This window comes from Lycorma delicatula, chromosome 7, assembly GCF_047948215.1.
Source record: "Lycorma delicatula isolate Av1 chromosome 7, ASM4794821v1, whole genome shotgun sequence".
Classification (NCBI taxonomy): Eukaryota; Metazoa; Arthropoda; class Insecta; order Hemiptera; family Fulgoridae; genus Lycorma; species Lycorma delicatula.
The window spans coordinates 22,190,939-22,210,490 of NC_134461.1; the positions used below are offsets into that span (position 1 = coordinate 22,190,939).

The 19,552-nt window shown below is 29.5% G+C and overlaps 1 protein-coding gene across 1 annotated transcript in view; it reads left to right on the top strand.

Moving 5' to 3' along the window:
- The window catches only part of iav (transient receptor potential cation channel subfamily V iav), a 66,759-nt gene that overhangs the window by 1,955 nt on the left and 45,252 nt on the right, over positions 1-19,552 (top strand). The window contains 8 exon segments of the mRNA XM_075372248.1: positions 2,138-2,360; positions 3,200-3,295; positions 6,390-6,607; positions 9,886-10,111; positions 11,497-11,612; positions 13,699-13,932; positions 16,752-16,897; positions 18,973-19,189. Of these exon segments, the coding sequence (XP_075228363.1) occupies positions 2,138-2,360; positions 3,200-3,295; positions 6,390-6,607; positions 9,886-10,111; positions 11,497-11,612; positions 13,699-13,932; positions 16,752-16,897; positions 18,973-19,189 (1,476 nt within the window).

Below are 19,552 nucleotides of genomic sequence, written 5' to 3' on the forward strand. Positions count from 1 at the left end.
GTGCGCTGTGATGGCAAAAGACTGCTGATTGAATGTCAGGATAATTGCAGAAAAAACGGAATTGGATAAAAATGCGTTCGTAGGATTTTAACAGATCATTTGTATGTGTTAAAAATTTGTTCAAAACTTATATAGAAAAACTTGTCTGTGGAGTAAAAAGTGAACTGGGTGGAAATTTGTGAGGATTTACTGGAAACACACAAAATCGGGCCAAATTTTTTGGATAAAGTAATAACAGGCAGTGAGTCATGGGTGTTTGAATATGATCCCAAGACTAAACGGCAAAGTTTGGAATGGCATACAAAAAGTTCTCCTCGTCCAAAGAAAGTACGCATGAGCAGATCCAGGTGAAAACGATGATTATTGTTTTTTTTTCAACAGCTGTGGCATTGTGCACAAAGAATTTGTACCTCCAGGTTAGACAATTAATAGCGCTTTTTACGAAAATATCTTGGAAAGACTTAAAAAATGGGTCTAGTGAATCTGAACGGACATTGCAGATGATTGGGTGCTGCACCATGATAACGTACCAGCTCATACTTCACTTTCAATTCAACAATTTTTAGCGAAGAAAAAATCCCCCGTACTATCATAGCCTCCCTGCAGCCCAGATCTAGCTCTGTGCGATTACTACTTCTTCCCTAAGTTGAAATTGAATTTGAAGGGTAATCATTTCGGGATGATGGAAAACATAAAAAACTGTAACCGATGAGCTACATACACTTAGGAAAATGACTTCCGGTTCTGCTATGTATGGTGGAAGAAATGTTGGAACTGCTATGTTACTTCTCAAGGGTTATACTTTGAAGGAGATAACTTGTAATTTCAGGTAAGTGAGTCCAATAGATAAATAAAAATTCAGTACACTTACTTTTGGGACAAACCTCGTATGTAAATCTGAACTTTATTCATATTCATATGAATTTTATACATAAAAATAAAGTCATATTACATAAAAAACTTTCCTAGTGCCCTTTATAGAACATTTTTATGTGCTTGTGCATATGACAAATACTTTTTTTTGTTTTATATATAATATATTTACTTATGTATGTGTACACATGTGCATGTGTATGTGCTTTTAAGTTAAATGTTTAACATAAATAAATATTTATTTATAAATATTTATATTTAACATAAATTAAATAGTTAAAAAAAAAAAATTCATTTTGTCATGTAAACAAAAAAAAAATTACCAACCTACTTTGTCCACACACATATTATTATGCATGTATTAATGTTACAATGTTCTATTTTTATCAGTAAATTGAAAACATTAATTAAAACATAAAACATTTAAGTCTGCGATTACAGATGGCTGCAAAACCTTTCCAGGTAAATGTTTGTTTACCTGATTTGGTTATGCACGGTAAGCCATTAGAAATATTACTCTTTCTGATATCTGATTTCCACTTTTTTCATCATGAACAATTTTTCTGCTGAACCACTTCTTTTTAGTGAGTGACGCCCTCCATATTTTCAGCAGAGATGCAGGTTAGTAAATTTTTTTTCATTTTTCACGACAAAAGATTAATTAGAAGTAAATGATGTTAAATGGGAGTTAATACATTTTCATTTTTGCACAAAGACCCTTCTAGAGGTAAATAGTGTCGTCATATTGATTAACATTTTTTACCTCTAAGTAATTGGAACATAATACTATTCTCCTATTCTTTGAACAATCTATCTTGATAACCGTTGTGACTAGGAGGTAACAAATTCTACCACTAGATAGCTTTTCAAATGCTGCTTCTTGCAGTAGTAATAACTCAGTTTCATAAAAAATTGGATTAACACCTTTTACCTCTGGGCCACAGAATTATAATTCATTATTGAATACTGTATTTTTAATTATTTTGTTTGAAAAATTCTATCCCCTTAAAAATAAAAAAAATAAAAATTATTTTCTTAGAATGAATTACTTATATATAGGTATAAGATGGTTTATTGTAAAGTAAAATTTATTATTAGTCTATTTATGCATGTATGAAGTGAACTTTTCTTCACAATTAGTTTTCTGAATTTACTCCATTTTGTTGTTCGCATCCTCTTATGATCAGAGATATTAGATTTAATTCTTTTTCTTTACTTTAGTTATTAAATGTTTAGTGTTATTATTATTTATCTATAATATCAGGTTCGACTTCCCATTGAAGCATCTTTAAGCCCTCATGATCCTCTGGCAAAGTGGGAAGATCATGAAGCATGTTGGCAGATGCAGTATCGAGGTTCACTCGGGGAAACATTACTTCATGTTCTTATCATATGTGATACTAAACTGCATACACGGCTTGCTCGTACTCTGCTAAAGTGTTTCCCTCGTCTTGCTCTTGATGTTGTTGAAGGAGAGGAATATTTAGGTAAGTTTATATTTAAATATTTATTTTATCACATTATTTCTTTTTTACAAAATATTAATTCATTTTCTACTGTTTGATTAAAGTAAAATAAAACTGTTTAGTTTAAGTATTTTTCAAATTTCCAAAATAAAAATATTTTGCTTTGATTAGTTACATAATCATTGTCAAATCATGTATCCTTGAACATCCTTAAGAATTCATGTTAGTTACTGATAAATGAGATACTACTTGAAAATGTAACTATTTGAATGTTATTTCTGTATTTTTATACTCCATATTGTAATATATGTCAGTAACATTTGCCGTGATGGTGACATTTCACAAAACGCACAGAGAAGTTATTCATTACATTCTCCAATGTTTTACTAGTGCGTGGACATTTGTGGGCCCACACACAAACTAAAAATTGCTGTTTGACATCGATTGCACTCGTATCCGCCATCGCACCACACTTGATTATGACTAAGGTCATCCACCATGAATGAAGACACCAGATGATCCCCACCACAGCTTCCCTCCCCATCTTTTCCAGCAGTCAGCAATATCAGCGGTGAGAATTGGCAGCATTAGAGCCTGATTAAACTGGATTTATAGTGTTAAGGGACTTTCCGCCCATCCCGTAATATTTTTCTAATAGGTATATTTAACTTTATTTCATCATTATTAATTTTTAATATTTCTAAATTATTGAAAAGACGATGGTAATTATTTGTGATGTAGTTGTTATGTATAAATAAGTAGTAATGAAAAAGATGATTTAAAAAAAAATTGTAAATATTAAAATTACAGAAAATAATTAATTTTACTTCATTATTATTGCTTTTAATTTTATTTAACAGGTGCTAGTGCTCTACATCTTGCTATTGCGTATTTTAATAATGAACTTGTGCAGGAATTGGTTGAAGCAGGGGCTAATGTTATGCAGAGAGCTATTGGTTTGTATATTTCAATATTATTCTTGAATTTATGCATATTTAATTATAACTAAATCTAAATATTTTTGTGGAGTTCATTACCATTTGCAAGTGAATATTTACAATTTTTTCATAGTAAGCTTTTTTAAAATGAGAATAAAGAGCTATGCTAAATGATTGTTAAAATAAATTGGAAATCTAGATCACACTAAAAAAATTACTTACCAAAATTTTTACTTAAAACCACAAACTAGGTGGGTATTTTGATTCATTATCTGTAAACACAGAAATAGTATCTGACTTGTGAGAGCTACAAAAAGTAACTTTATTTTTTAACTTGGTTTATTAAATTCCTTTTTAATCATTCTTCACATCTAGTATCCCACAAACATATGTGAAGTTAATACAATGTAAAGACTCAATTATCTGTTTTATCTTCTACTTTTTATTCATTATTACAATAAAAATCTAAAAACATCTTTCATAACTTGTATTAAGGTAGTATGCTGCACTAATTAGTCTTATATTAAATAAAATCAAAATTATTGCTCCTTTTTTTTTTTAATAGGTAATATTAATCCTGACACAATTAATAATAATTAATGTAGAAAATTAGTGTAAAAGTTTTGTTGAATACAGCTATTGCATATTGTGTAGGTAATTTCCATGCTTAAATTTATTCTTGAAGGTTCAATTTTCTATATTTATTATTATTATTATTATTTATATTGAGAACATTCTATGTGATGTCAGGATCCTGACTGTGTGAAAGCCTTGACAGTTGCTTTGTGGAAGACTCTCTCCCTCTCTCTAAGTTAGTCAGTAACACTCATAATCGATCAGCAGCAGTCAGTCAGACAGATAGCTATGGTTCACCGCATTTATCACCAGGGATAGGAAGCAGTGAGGGTATCTAAGGCAGTTCTAAGAACCTTCCACCTGTACCACTCAACTAGTATCCCCAACAGACTTCAACCAGCAGCTACCATGACAAAAATTACAGCCTGATATGACTTTGAAAGATACAAATTCAATATTTTATATTAAAATGCTCCTCGTACAAGTGTAAATTAAACGTTAATATTACCACAACCCTGGGAGCAGGACTATCCATTCAACCACTGGGGTACCCATTTCTTATTCTGAAATCAATATATTTTTTCTTTCAACCTTCAGGATTTTTTCTGTTTTAAATATTATTAGATCATAATTTAATTTTTGTTTATTTTAAAAATATAATTGCTTTTATAAATTATTTCATTAATTCAATAAATCAGAGATGTATTTAATATTTTATATCAGCATAAAATATCTTTTTAATTAAAAGGTTTACCTTGAACCTTATCATTAATATTGTAATAAAATTATTCTTTTTTGTAACTCTAATTGTAAAATTTTTAATATATTACAATTACTATATATATATATATATATATATTTATTTATTTTTTCAAAAAACTACATCTTAGCCACCAAACACAGTAACGGAAAAACCTAAAAAATCTAATACCTATAAAAATAATCAATTTTCCAATTTTCATTGTATTATAATGTTACAGTAATGTAACAAATATTTCATCAAATGCAAGGTTTTTTAGTGTTTTTAATTTTTAACTTTTTAATATGCGATTAATTAAATAATTCAATCATGACTGAGGATTGGGGATCCCACAAAAGTACTTTCATGTAAAATTAAGGTATGATGTGTCATATCTCTTTATTCTGTACTAGGTGGTTTTCATTAATAGAATTTAAATTAAATAAAAATAAATAAAATTCACATTTGAAATAGATAGTAATAGAATTTTAAATTATTTAGATGTCTATATTGAAATAAACATAATGTTTAAATTAAACATTAATTTAAAATTAAGTTAAAAAATTAAAATGTAAAAATTTTTACATGTGTGAACAAATAAATAGTGTAAACAAATAAATTAGAATAAAGATAAAAATTAATAAACTAAAGAGGAAATTCAGTGAAGTGACTAGCATATAATTTTATTTAAGTTCTTGATTTTAATTTAAATTTATATGTTTATATTGACGTCATATTGTTTATATATGTAAAGATTTTTACATTTTAATTTTTTAACTTAATTTTAGTTAATCAATCTTTATAAATATTTTTAAATAATTTTATATTTTACATTTTGCTTTGATTATAATTTAAATAAAACTTTTTTAAACATTTTTGTATAAGCTTTTAAACTGTGATAAAGTAAATTTAAATTTAATTTAAAAGTCTTTAATAAAATTTAATTAGTTAAAAAAATTTTAACATAAAGTAAGGAGAGTCATCCTATTTCAATTATTCTGTACTTGGGTTGATCTATTAAATATTAATTAATTTGTATTGGTTCAGAGGGTATGGTTATTAAAAGAATTTATTTTAAAAAAAATATATATTTATATATATATATATATATATATATAAATATATATTTATATATATATATATATATTTATATATATATCCTAGCTAATTACATAATATAAACTTATTCAGCCACTCCACAAAATACAGAATTAAAGAACATTTTTATCTTATTTTTAACATTAAAGCGCTTTCAGACATAAGTCCAGCTTCAGTAATGTTTTTTTAAATTTTTTCTTTTTTTTACATTTGTACATTAAAATACATATGATAGTTAAAATTTGTGGAACAAACTGACTACTGTACTAACATTTTTGACTACATGTTAAAGGGAATTTTAAATATAATATCGCTTTAAATTTAAAAAAAAAAATTATTGACTGAACAAAAATTTGTCCCGTAATTTTTATTTTGTTTCTGAGCATTCTGGATTATCCAGCTTTTTTGCTAACCAGCCGAATATACCGCCACATTAGGCCAGATAATAAAAATAATTTTGACAAGTTTTTGTGCGATTAGTTTGTTTGTAAGAATCAGTGTTTTGTTAATATGTTTGTACAAGATATTTATGATGAATACAGCAGGTTCTCTCTCTTTATTTTTTCTTCCTCATTTCTGCCACATATGCCTGATTGATTAACTCTTACTATTATGAATTTATTAATTTATATTTTTAATTAAATATATATTCTAGACGCAGATAAATTTACAAATTTTTATATTTTGTTTTATTAATAGGTAGTTTCTTTTTACCGAGAGATCAACAACGTCCTAGACCAGCTCGTCATACTGATTATGAAGGTTTAGCGTACTTAGGGGAGTATCCATTGGCATGGGCTGCTTGCTGCGCTAATGAAAGTGTTTATAATTTACTTTTAGATTCTGGTGCGCATCCTGATCACCAAGATTCATTTGGAAATATGATTCTTCATATGGTTGTTGTATGTGATAAATTGGTAAGTCTAAATCCCCACAGACATAATAAATAAATAAAAAAAGGAAATAATGTTATTGGTCTGTTAATTTCATCATTTCTTTTCCATCTTCCTATTTTTACAAGCCCTTTGCTTTTGTACACTATGCCCATTATTTATTTTTTCAACCCTCTGCATGGGTTGTATTTTTTATGTAACTTTATGTTCTCACTGAATTAACACATTCAAAGCTTTGTAGTTTACTCCTTCTCCCTGTTCTCTTCAGTCATATATCCCTTTAGATTCACATTTACATGCAATTTTCAGTTTTTCTATTCTTTTTCATGTACATGATTATCTTTATTAAATCATCTCTCAGTTGCTTAATCTGTATTCTCAATTTATTTAAACCTATCCATGTTTGTGCTATTTGATTGGGACCATAAAATAACTGGAATAAAAAAAAATATTTTATACAATTAATTGCTTTATTTTCCCTTAAATTACCTTTCCTTTTGACTCTACACATTTGTCCCAATATTTTACTCACTGTTGAAAACATTTCTGGAAGTTTCAGTGTTGATGCAATTTGCAGTCTCTAGAGTTTTCTTTACACTTTGTTGATATTTCTTTTTCATCTGCTGTTTCATTGAGGGAACAGTAATTCAGGTTAATAGGGAGGATGAGGGAGAACAGTGACACTTTTTTTTTTTAAAGACTGCTGTCCACTGAAGGCAATTTAGGCAGGGACATATTGGTGATGAATCCACTCACTATTGTTCAGCATATTTCACTTTTCTTTTCAATCACTTAAGATAAAATTCTTGTTTGATAGTTTTCCCATTTTAGGAACATATTCTTTGTGTATAATAATTTAACATAAAAAAATAATTGTCTCGATTTATCATTGAATTGGACCTGACAGATCTTAGTACATTTGGTGTTTTATCTTGGCTTGATGCTATTTTTTTTTAGATTTTTACCACAGAGTTAGAAAGAAATTGTAAGTTAATTTGAACCAGTTCCTTTAAATGGATATAAATATTCAAATGATTGATTGTTTTGCAATTTTTTTGAAAACATATTTCATTTTGAACTCTTCTGTTGACATTCATTGTCATGAATTCCAGTACAAGACATTGTCTCAAGTACATTATGTATGTTCTGTCTTCATTTATTGAATTGTAAATGTTTTCTAGATTTTTTATTGTTTTGGCTGATTAAAGATTGGCTTTCAACTTACATTACATCTCATTTTATCTTAAGCCATTTGGAAGCTTATGCCTTTTTAAAAGTTTCTTCATGCGTTAATACAGTTTCTGCAGTTAATTTCTGGAAAGAAGACTCAACTTATACAGAGTGGTCCTAAAGTTGCAGTACAGCCTATTATTTCAGAAGTTGTAAAGAAAATGAAACATTTGGATACACCAACGTAAATTAGGTATGAGGGTCCACCTCTGGGGCATAACTCAACAATGGCCACCATTTTGAATTCTGCCTTCTTGAATCGCCATCCATTTATTTAAATTGGAAGGGGGGTCATTGACATATCAAAACAGATTTAAATTTTACCTGGAATTCATTTTTGCAATCAGATTTCACATAACTGTTATGCTGTAGGCATTATTGGCATCCAAAATTGACACTGGAGGAGTGCATTGTACATGATGTGTTCAATATATCGATTGTTTTGTTGAATGCATAACTCCAGTCGCTTAATCCAGTCAGCAGACACTGGCAGAAGCACTTCTGTTGTAATCTCCCTGCAGCACAGCATAATTCTTTGTTGCAGATGGTGAACATCATGAATCTTCTCTGCATAAATAAGTTGCTTCAAATTTCCCCACAAGTAAAAGTCCATAGGTGTGAGGTCAGGTAACCTTGTTGGCCATTTCACTAGGCTACGCTGACCAATATGAGATGGAATGTTCCATCTTCATTTAAAAGGGAAGGAAAGACAGTGTCTCTCAGTATGTCCAAATACCACTCGGAATTAAGGGTTCCATCGATGAAGATTGGTTCAACCACATGGGTACCCCCATATCCCGCACCACAGTATAATTTTAACATTTCCAACAACATTGGATGGGTCAATCCAGTGGGGATTTTCATCAAATCAGTATCAGTTATTCTGCTGGTTCACTTCTTCACTGAATAGGATACTCTGTGGGAATGTAGAGTTCTGATATTGACCTAATGCCCATATACAGAACTTGACACATCTGTCTTGGTCATCCTCAGAAAGTTTTTGCAGCATTTTTATCTTAAATGGGTGCCATTTGTTGCTATGAAGAATATGCAGAATGGAGGAATGACAAACACCAATTCATAAGCTTGTCTCATCAGTAGAAGATTTGGGACAACCACTATGTTGCTTGTTTTACTCATTTCCAGTTTCCTTGAATTTGGATAAGAGACATGCAACAGCGTTATGCAAAATCAGTGGTCTCTGTGGGTGGCACCTGTTGAAATCTGCTGCAACGATTCAGCTGCTTTGTTTACTAGACATCAGGATCACCTCAGTTTTCGCTCTCCCATCGTCAAAGCCATCATATGTAACCTGCAAAGAATAAGATTTTAAAACTTTTGAATACCAATAACTCCTAGTAACAGTTACGTGAAATCTGATTGCAGAAATGAATTTCTGGTAAAATTTCAATGTGCTATGTTAATCACATGACCCCCTTCCCATTTAAATAAATGGGCAGCAATTCAAAATGGCGGCCATTGTTTTGTTATGCCCCAAAGGTGGGCCCTCATAACTAATTTACATTGGTCATCCAAATGTTTCATTTTCTTTACAACTTCTGAAATAATAGTCTGTACTACGACTTTTGGACCCCTCTGTAGAGGTGGAAATAAAATAAGGAATACAAAAAATTAAAATATCTATTTGAAGTAGAGTAAAAAAATGAATGACACAGGTTGTTTGTTTTTTTATCAGCTGTCATAAAAAATGTTTAACATGTATGAAGGTACTTTGGAAAAGCCATAGCAAAAATTGAGAATTGTGTTGGTTAGAGATACTAGTAGTGTATTATGAAATTACAGCTGGGAGAAAGACAAACAATCCCAGACAAAGGTATTCAAAAATAAAATATCTTTAAATGAATTAGTTAGTGAATGAATGTTCTAGATGTCTGGGTTGACATATATTTTTACATAAATGTTAAAAAATTTAGATCCCAGAGTAATTTGTATTATTTTTTGTATTTTATTATAATTTAATGCTCTTGTCAAAAGTTTGTTTCAAAAGCTTCTTGTTAAGATATATATATATATATATGTAGTATTTTTATACGGTAACAATCTTTTTACAGGATATGTTTGGTTATGCATTAAGACATCCAAAATTACCAGCAAGTAATGGTATACTGAATGATGAAGGTCTTACACCTTTAACACTGGCTTGTAAACTTGGTCGAGCAGAAGTATTTAGAGAAATGTTAGAACTCAGTGCTAAAGAATTCTGGCGTTATAGTAATATTACTTGTTCTGCGTATCCACTTAATGCTCTCGATACATTGTTGCCAGATGGAAGAACTAGTTAGTATCAAAATATGTAATTTTAAATATTTATTTACATTTTTCTTTTTTTTTTTAAGTAGTATTAATGGTTTAACCATTAAAAACATGCAAAATGCCAACATTATACAGAGAAACTGGAATAATTAGCGATTCTTAATTTGTTGAAGAATTAAGAATTGCTTAAGTTTGGTGACCAATGAAACCAAACTACTAAATGTAGCTTTTTTTGGCATTTTGTCTTTTTTTATTCCCTTCAATTTTGAGATCTTTAACAGTGTGTATTGCAGGTGTAGCCAAATTTAAGGTTGTAAGAGACATAGTTTACAGTCATATATCTGACTCATCATTTTTTTTTTTAAATTTAAAATTTATTTTTTAAACTTACTGTTTGTGTTTGACTAATTTTTATTGCGTATGGAGTACACAGCTAATGGTTGCTACAAAAAATTACATCATTAGGCTTATCCAAAAAAATCATGGTGTGATAAAATTTTCTATTTAATTGCTGACATTTCAGGAACCTCATTTTGATAGATGAAATATGACAAAAAAATCCAGTTTTTTCTAAATATTACCTGTTGGATTTGTGCAGCTTTCTCTTCATGAATATAATTTTGTCAGCAACTCGAAGAATTGCTGCACGAAAATGATGCAGTAAAGTATGGTACACCCTGTTTAAGCTTTATTAATGTTTCATCTGGATAGATTTATGCCTAAAACTATCCTCAAATTTCATTCAGAATATTGGTAAAAGAATCATCAGTTTGGACCAGAAATTCTTTAGTTTTAAGCAAACAGTGGATCAAACAAGCATATATATCCATGGGCAATCTGTTTTGTACTGGTAAAGAAATCCTAGATATAGAAAAGTAATTTTTAAAATAGTTTTTCTTCGTTTAATATAAAGTTAAAAATTTGTGTAATTAAAATAAGTCATTAGTGCAATTTTTTTTTCTTGAATTAATCCACCACAGAAGCTTACAGGGAAGCTTATATGTGGGAATACATAAATGGAATTTTGTAGCATATGAAAAATGCCATGCTGACCGAGATTTGAACCTGTGACCACCAGATGAGTGGTCAAGATGCTAACACTCCGCCATGGAGATCATTTAATTATTTTAATTCTTTTTTTTAAAGTTGTTATCTGATTAAAAATTAATTTATTTAAAAAGAAAATTATAAATATTAAAAATATGCTAAGTGCTGATAAATAATCTGGTGTAGCTTACATAAAATTTATCATATAATGATTAAGGTTCCAGCTAAAAAACAGTGTCTTCTTGTGACTGTGACCTTTGTGGGCTGTGATTTTCATCAGACTTTGTACAGCTATATGATCCCTCAGAAATACTGATAAATGAATTTATCACAATACTTACATGATTATATATTTTTTTCAGATTGGAATTCTGCTCTTTTTATAATATTGAATGGAACTAAGGAGGAACACTTGGATATGTTAGATGGTGGGATAATCCAGCGTCTTTTAGAAGAGAAATGGAAAACGTTTGCCCAAGTAAATAAACTAATTAAAAATAAGAGTGTTGCAATTAATTATTTATTTGATTGCTCTAATGGTATGTTCTTGTCCATAACAGCTGGTGATGATATTAATGTAAAATTTAAACTTTTGTAATAATACAAATTGTTTCTTTGTGTTGTTACAAATATATAAATTTCGAATTGCATTTATGCATTTCTGTATTGCAGGTTATACTCTAACATTCTGGTGTCACAAAAGTTCAAATTTCAAATTGTTCCTATTATTTCTATATTACAAGGTCTATTCCAAAATTTACTTCTGATTGGCTGGTTAAAAGACATCTCCTGTATTAAAATTATTGTTTTGCTATTAACTTTTGTAAATAATTGTTGGAAAACTCTTCTGCCAAAATACTTAATCAGTTAATCCTCTTTATGAGCTCCTCAGTGGTTCAAAGTACTAGAGTGGCCAGTTAGACCTTGATACATTAGACATTTCATGCAAAGTCGAGGCTGAATGGGGCTGCACATTGTTATACGTTGTGAACAACATTCTTTCTGAAAATATTGTATCATTTGTACCTCTGAAACATTTTTAATGTTAGCATGTTATTATTTTTATCATCGTAATCTTAGGCCATTATTGGAATCTCAGACCTCATGAACTCCTTCACTAGATTTTTTACAGTTCCAAAAGAGTGTTTTGTAATCATTATTTTTGGTTAGTGTCTGAGACTTTCTTTTGGCTTGTTTGGTAAGTGATAATGGATTTTCTGTTCCTTGGTCTCTACATTCAAGGTTGATGGTGACAAACTATATGTCAGATGTTACCATGGATAGACCCTAAAATTTATGTTTAAAAAATATTATTATTTATTTATATTTAATTTTTCACTGTCTTGAACTAAATTGATGTAAATTTTTTTTTTTATAATTACCTTAAATTAAATGTTTTCAATCTTTTTCTATGTCTAATAGCAGGTTTTGAGAAAAACTTCCTGTAACAGATTTGATTATTATATGAAATGATATTGAAGATAGAATATTAAAATGTACTCCTATTACACCTATTACTCCTATTACACTTAATTTCTGTAATCTCTGACTTTGGTCTTCTGCTATCTTTTAAATGTAACATTTTGTTTGATAACCTCCATTTTGATGTTATGTCCAAACTACCACAATTTTAATCTTCCAATTCTCTCTCACAAACTTTCCAATCCTAACTGTTTTTCCATTCCTTATTCTATCTCTTCTTTTTCTCCTTGAAGTACTTCATTTCTTCATCTAAGAAGACTGAACTGTAAGTTTTTCTTTTTCCAGTCCTGTCTATGTATCTCAATTAATGTTTCATCAGTCTACGCTGACCGTCACTGACCAAAGTCTCCCATCTCCTACCAGCAATCATCTCAAAGAGGGGCTGTTCATTCTATCTGTCAATCGCTGCATAGACCAGTGGCCTGGATGAACACAAGGCCGCGGGGTAACTTGTTTGGACCAGAGTCGTTCCATGATATTATATGTGATGTTAATTACAATGTTGTAATCTTTTCAAGTGCTAAAACAATTATGAAAAATTTTAATAAGTCCAACCCTGTTGAGAAATGGCATATTCTTAGTATTTACTCAAACTCCATTTCAATTTAAAAACATAAAATCAGAAAAAAAGAATAAAAATTGAAAAAATACTATAAAAATGTAATCAGTAAAGCTAGTACTCCAACTACTTTTCATTTCTTGATTAAAAGTTTATGATAATTAAAGTGTTACCTAGATGTAAACTCAAATAGATGCTAAAACCTTTCTATATGTAACTTTTAACCATAATTTTAACAGTTGTTTTAGTTGTGGGACTTCAAAACATTGTGAAGCTTAAAAAAATTGCAAGTGGTTATTTGATCATTAATGGAAATACTTTCCTCCTGCAATGAATTATAAAAGTATGCCTTTTACCAAGAGAAACAAAATGTAATGCCTACATTAATGGTAATGTTAAATGTGTGGTGGCAGTATAATCTCAGAAAAAAACAGGAATTAAGGTTCACATTAACTATTTTCCTTTCTTTCTGACAATTTTAATTGTTAATAAGATTAATATAATATTTTCTTTTTCTTTGCAGCGACAATTTCTTAAAAGACTGGCGATATTATTTCTTCACTTATTTTTGTTCAGTTCAGCAGTATATTTACGTCCTCTAGACCGCAATGAACCACTTTTGGGTGGGACTGATTGGCAAGATTATACAAGGTATAGTTTTGAAATCGGTACTGTTATCGGGGTTTTAAGTTATCTTATTGTGCAGCAAGGTGGTGAAATAAAAAATCAAGGCTTGTGCAGTTTTTTAAAACAGTTGGTAAGTAATTTTTTTATTTAAAAAAATTATAAATGTATTGTAAATTTTTCATTTTTACTAACATTGATAATTATCAGAGAATCTTTATAATTTTTGAAAAATAATAAAAAAATAGATTTTCAATTCTGTGTGCTACGTCTTTTTGACTGAGTTCATCTTTTTAACATGTTTATTGCTTGTTGGACCAATTGATCTCACTGGTTTGTGTGGTGAGATGCTGTCGGGACCATTCGATTTCATGATGACTAACTCAATACTGGCACCTGTCTGCAAACAAGCACTTTGCCTTGATTCATTTCTATACTGTGGCATTGTTCATTGATGTATATCCTTTACTACTGTGGTGGTTGGTTTTTGTGAAACATGTTTATTGTTACTCATTTTTTTCATTTTTGTCTCGCTTCATTTTAAGACATTTGTGTTTAATTTTTATTTTACTTTATTATTCTAATTAGTTATTTTGTTTGTATGCTTTTTAAAAACACTAATTTTAACAAAATTAATGAAATACCGCGACTTTTGCGTGATAAACGCTGTATTTCACAAAAGAGTAAATATATGAACAATGATTTGGAAATTGAAGATTGTTTTTGGAAAGACAGTGGTTCTGAATATGAATTCAGTGATTTTGAAACTTCCTTTGAAAGTGATTTTTCTGGTGCAGAAGAGTCATGTGCTGTGGAAATAAATGGTGGGATAGAAATGCATTTCTCCCTAAAACCAACTTGAAAAAAACAGCCTACTACCTGAAGGTCGAACGATCCTATCCATGTTGAACCTTCAATGTGTTCGTCTACTGGAACTATGAAAATTGGTGTAAAGGAATAAATTTCTATTGATTGTGAGATGTTTGCATTTTAATTTGAATGACAAAACTGACAATCATCTGTCAAAAATAATACCTGTAATGAATTTTTTTAATGCCAAGATTTATTCTCCAACAAGGGAACTCTCTCTTGATGAAAGCATGATTCTATGGCAGGGAAGGTTAGTATTTAGCCAATACATTAAAAACAAAAGGCACAAGGGTGGTATTAATTTATATATTTTGACAGAATTAGTTGGCTTTCTTCTACAGTTTATGGTGTGCGCTGGTGCAAACAATGATACTGGAGGGCCAGAGCATACACAGAAAGTTGTACTCCTTTTACTAGATGGACGATTATAAAAGGGACACACCATATTTATGGATAACTTTTAGAATAGTTTTGCATTATCAAAAAAATTATTAGGAGAGATGACCTACAGTACAGAAACACTAAATAAAAAACAAATTGGTAATCATGTAAATTTAGTAAAAAAAAATTAAAAAAGATGAAAATGTATTTTTATTCAAAGACCAAATATATATTGGTAAGTAGAAGGATAAAAGAGAAGTTTTATATATTACAGAATTTGAAAATGAAATGCAAGTGATGACCAACAGAAGAGGCCAAGAAAAAACAAGCTGAAAACCATTATAGAATACAATAAATGTATGTTAGGAATTGATAGGCAGGATCTAATGATAGCTTACTATCCGATGGAATGTAAGACACTTCAGTGGTACAAGAAAATATTCATTAAAATTTTACTACTGATAATTGTAAATTCCCAAAAATTATATAATCGCTATAGTGGCCAGCAAACGTTACCGCTTTATGATTTTCGACTTTCTGTAATTAATGCTTTGTTACCATTAAAAGAAATACCAAGGACACCGATAATTAAAACCCATAGACTAAAGAAATTCTGATAATTAGTTAATGATAAAGGAAAAAGACAAAGATTAGCTCATAAAAGATGCAGATTGTGCTACAAGAAGGGAAAGGAGAAAAAACCGTATATTTTTGTGAAAAGTGTGACTATAAACTTGGACTTTGTGTGGAGTGCTTTAATGAATACCGTAGATAAATATCTTGTATTAATTTTGTATTTGTGTTTTTATTTTTTTGTATTTGCATTTTCATATTCATTATTTTTTATAGCCTATTTATTGATATATTATATTTTAAAATGACTGATGCTTTTCTGATAATTTTGATATAGACAGTAGTATTTGTTTTAAGTTTTACGTAATGTGGTTTATTATTCCATTTACATACCCAAAACAAGATTTTACTCTTATAATTTATTTTTATTATTACTTTTACAATTATATTTTTACTATAATTTTTACTTTTCATATTATATTAAAATATTAATTTCTTAGGTTAATACATATAGTTAAGAAAATTTGATTATTTAACAATTTAGTGATTTTTTTTTTGGAATAGATTTTAACAAAAAAATTAAAAGAGAAATAGTGTGACCGTTTGGTTCCACTGGCCCCAATGATCATAATTTCATTACAGGTGTCAGTGGGACCAAAAAATTCATTCACTTACTTTCACTAATTCATTCACTACTTCATTTTTATTCATTCGCTAAGTCATTTCATTTATTTTTACCGAAAAATAAGTGACTTGAATTCTATAGTAACGAATAGTTTCCGATTTAAGGACAGTCAGAGGAAAATATCATTCTGGCATCGGGGATTAAATGAAAAAATAGTGGGAGCAATGAACGAGTTAAGGCTAAAATTTTTATTTGATAACGCACCAGTCGCTATTTAGTAAAATGCGTTTTGGTAAAAATGAATTGGCCATTTATCTATACTTGCTCTTCTCTTAGGATGAGAGAGTAGCACAGTACCTTCCCCTAAGATACATTACATGTACTGATTGGTAAATGAGGTAATGTTTCTTTGATTATGCCCTGGTTCTAAATATTTTGAATTGGAAAAAAAATTCTTAAAACTTAAAAAAAAATTTTAATGGTACTTTAATTTTTTCTTGCAGGATCCAGCTAAAGCTATATTTTTGGTCTCAAATATTTTAATATTGGCATGCATACCATTTCGGCTTGCCGGTGATGTTTTAATGGAAGAAGCTATATTAATTATTGCCTTGCCAGGCTCATGGTTTTTATTGATGTTTTTTGCAGGGTAAGATTATTGATAAATATGTAAAATTGTGACTTTGTCATATTTTTTCTTATTTTGAATTATATTTATTCATTTGCAATGATTGGGAAATTTTTAAAAGAAATGTGATGTTGAGTGCTATGATCCCCAGATATCAAAGGTGTTTTGCAATCATTTATTGAAATGAAAACTTTAATTTTTCTATTTGGTTTTCAACAGGTGATTAAAAGTTGATTGTGGACTTTTTATTTTTAAAAAAAATTAAGTTTATGAGAAAAATGTTTGCTGTAGGTTATTTTCTTTTCTACATTTGAAAATTGTCCTTTGAAAGTATAATTATTAGAGCCAGTGGGGTACTAGGTAAGACAGTAAGCTGCATCCCTTTCCACCTGAGGTTCTATATCTCTTCGAATAACTCAGAGTATCATTATGAATGTTAATCATAATGATCTCTACTTCAATCTGTACTACTTTAATGATCTACTTCATCTGGTGTAACATTTATACAGTTAAAAGGATTTCTTTGTAGAAATAAATCATTTTTTTATTAATTTTGGTTTCAATAATTGTGTAACTGATTGGTTTCAATAATTCTCTAATTCAGGTAGAAACCGGCTTTGTTTTAATGTTTGAATTGGAAGGTCTTGTCGTATTTCAGTAAAATTAAAATTAGTTTCTTTACAATGGAACTATTTGTTTACATTAAATTCAATTGCTATTGATAAAGTTTCTCTAATGGTATTTTAACCTTTCATTTATATCTCGGTTCATCAGTTTAATGAGCATCGTTGTGTAGACAGAAAGACTAGTGACTAGTTATTTTGTTCTCATCTCTTTTTTTTAATAATTAATTGAATGAATAGAGCATTAATCATTAGCAATATTGATTCATGAGGTAAATCTTTTTGTAGTAAATGTAAATAATGGGGACAAAAGTTTTGTGAAACTGGTCTTGAAGTAAATATTTTCTGGCTCTTACTTATATTTTTATGTATAAAATACCTACAGGTAAAACATTTGCATTAATATTTTTAAAAGATTTTAGTTTCTAGGCCTTTCAGTAAGAGTTAGTAGTCTTTCACTTTCATCTCCCTAAACCATTATTGTTATCTGCCATTTTGAGTTTCATATCCAGGAGCTGAAATTTTTATTTGTAAAGCAGACATTTTCTTAGAAACTGCTTTTTCAGTATTATAAACTGTTCTCAAAAGTGTATGTGTTAAACTGTGTGTTTTATAAAACTGAACATTGTTAACAGAACTAAATTTTTTGGCTTAAAAGTTCAGTGTATGAATACTATGTTTGATTTTAAACTTTTCTAGCTATTGCTCATTTTAAAAGAAAGGAATGCCCTCTCCTTGAAATCACTTCATGAGTATTTACGTTTTAATGGGCCCTAACAATGGAAGTCCCTATCTACATCTTTGAATAAACCACTGACATTGTCATTAAAAATGCATATTATATTTATTTCATGAAGTTGTGTTTTTGTTATTGTTATCTATGGAGTACGTTTTAGGTGCATGGCTTAAACTAAAAAAGAAACATTAAAATGATTATGGAAAAAATATTTTTTCATGTGAAAATGGTACTACAATATAATTTAACACTACACTCGCTGCTAAAAATGTAAACAATGAGGCTACATGTAAAATATGGAACTGGTATCAAAGATTGGTTAGAAGTCTTTGTTCTTAACTCCTGGGTAACATTGGCAGTCAAATTACAGATTACATTATTATTTTTTCTCTGGTGGTTAATTGATGCTTTTAGGTGATGTTTGAAAGAAATTTCACTGTAGAAAGAAATGCACATGAATGATGAGAGGAATAGTGAAGGAAAGGTTACCCTGGTGTAAAAAATAGAAGAGTAAAGGGAACAAGATATGGATACACAGGAAAATTAGTCAAGCAAAAGTTTTCCTCAACTTGAGGAAAAATAATCTCATCATTGAGATATGAGTGAGTTTGCCCTCTAATATGACATTGTAAGAAAAATGTCAAAATACTGGCTGTGAATGGCTAGGGAATGCAGCTCCCTAGTGTTTATAATAACAATAAATTATTTGAAATAACTTTTTTCTTTCTGATTTTCAGGGCTGTTCGATTGACAGGACCTTTTGTAACTATGGTTTATAGCATGATTGCTGGAGATATGTTTACTTTTGGTATAATCTATTCAATCATTCTCTTTGGTTTTTCTCAGTCATTTTTCTTTTTATACAAAGGATTTCCAGGAGTAAAGACATCACTTTATAGTACCTATCCAAGCACATGGATGGCGCTATTTCAGATCACACTTGGAGATTATAATGTATGAATTTTATTGTATTTTTTTTTTGTTTATGCACATATACTCTTTTGTTTGTTTTAATACACAGAGATAAATTTAATTATATCCCGAAAAAAGTTTTTATGACATGTTAAGGGCTGTAATAGGTTGGATCACAGTAGTATTGAAAGTGACTTTTTCATTTTTGTGGATCAAAGTCATATACTACAAAAGAGACTGGGAACTAAACATCGACAGAATGAAGACTTAAGACTATCCAAATTTAATCAGAGTTAGATGTAAATTAGCAGGGAGAAGCACCCTGGTAGACGAATGCAAAGATTTTTAAAATGGAATAGGCCAGTTGGTCTTACCATGAAGGCTAATCAAGATCATGTAGACCTC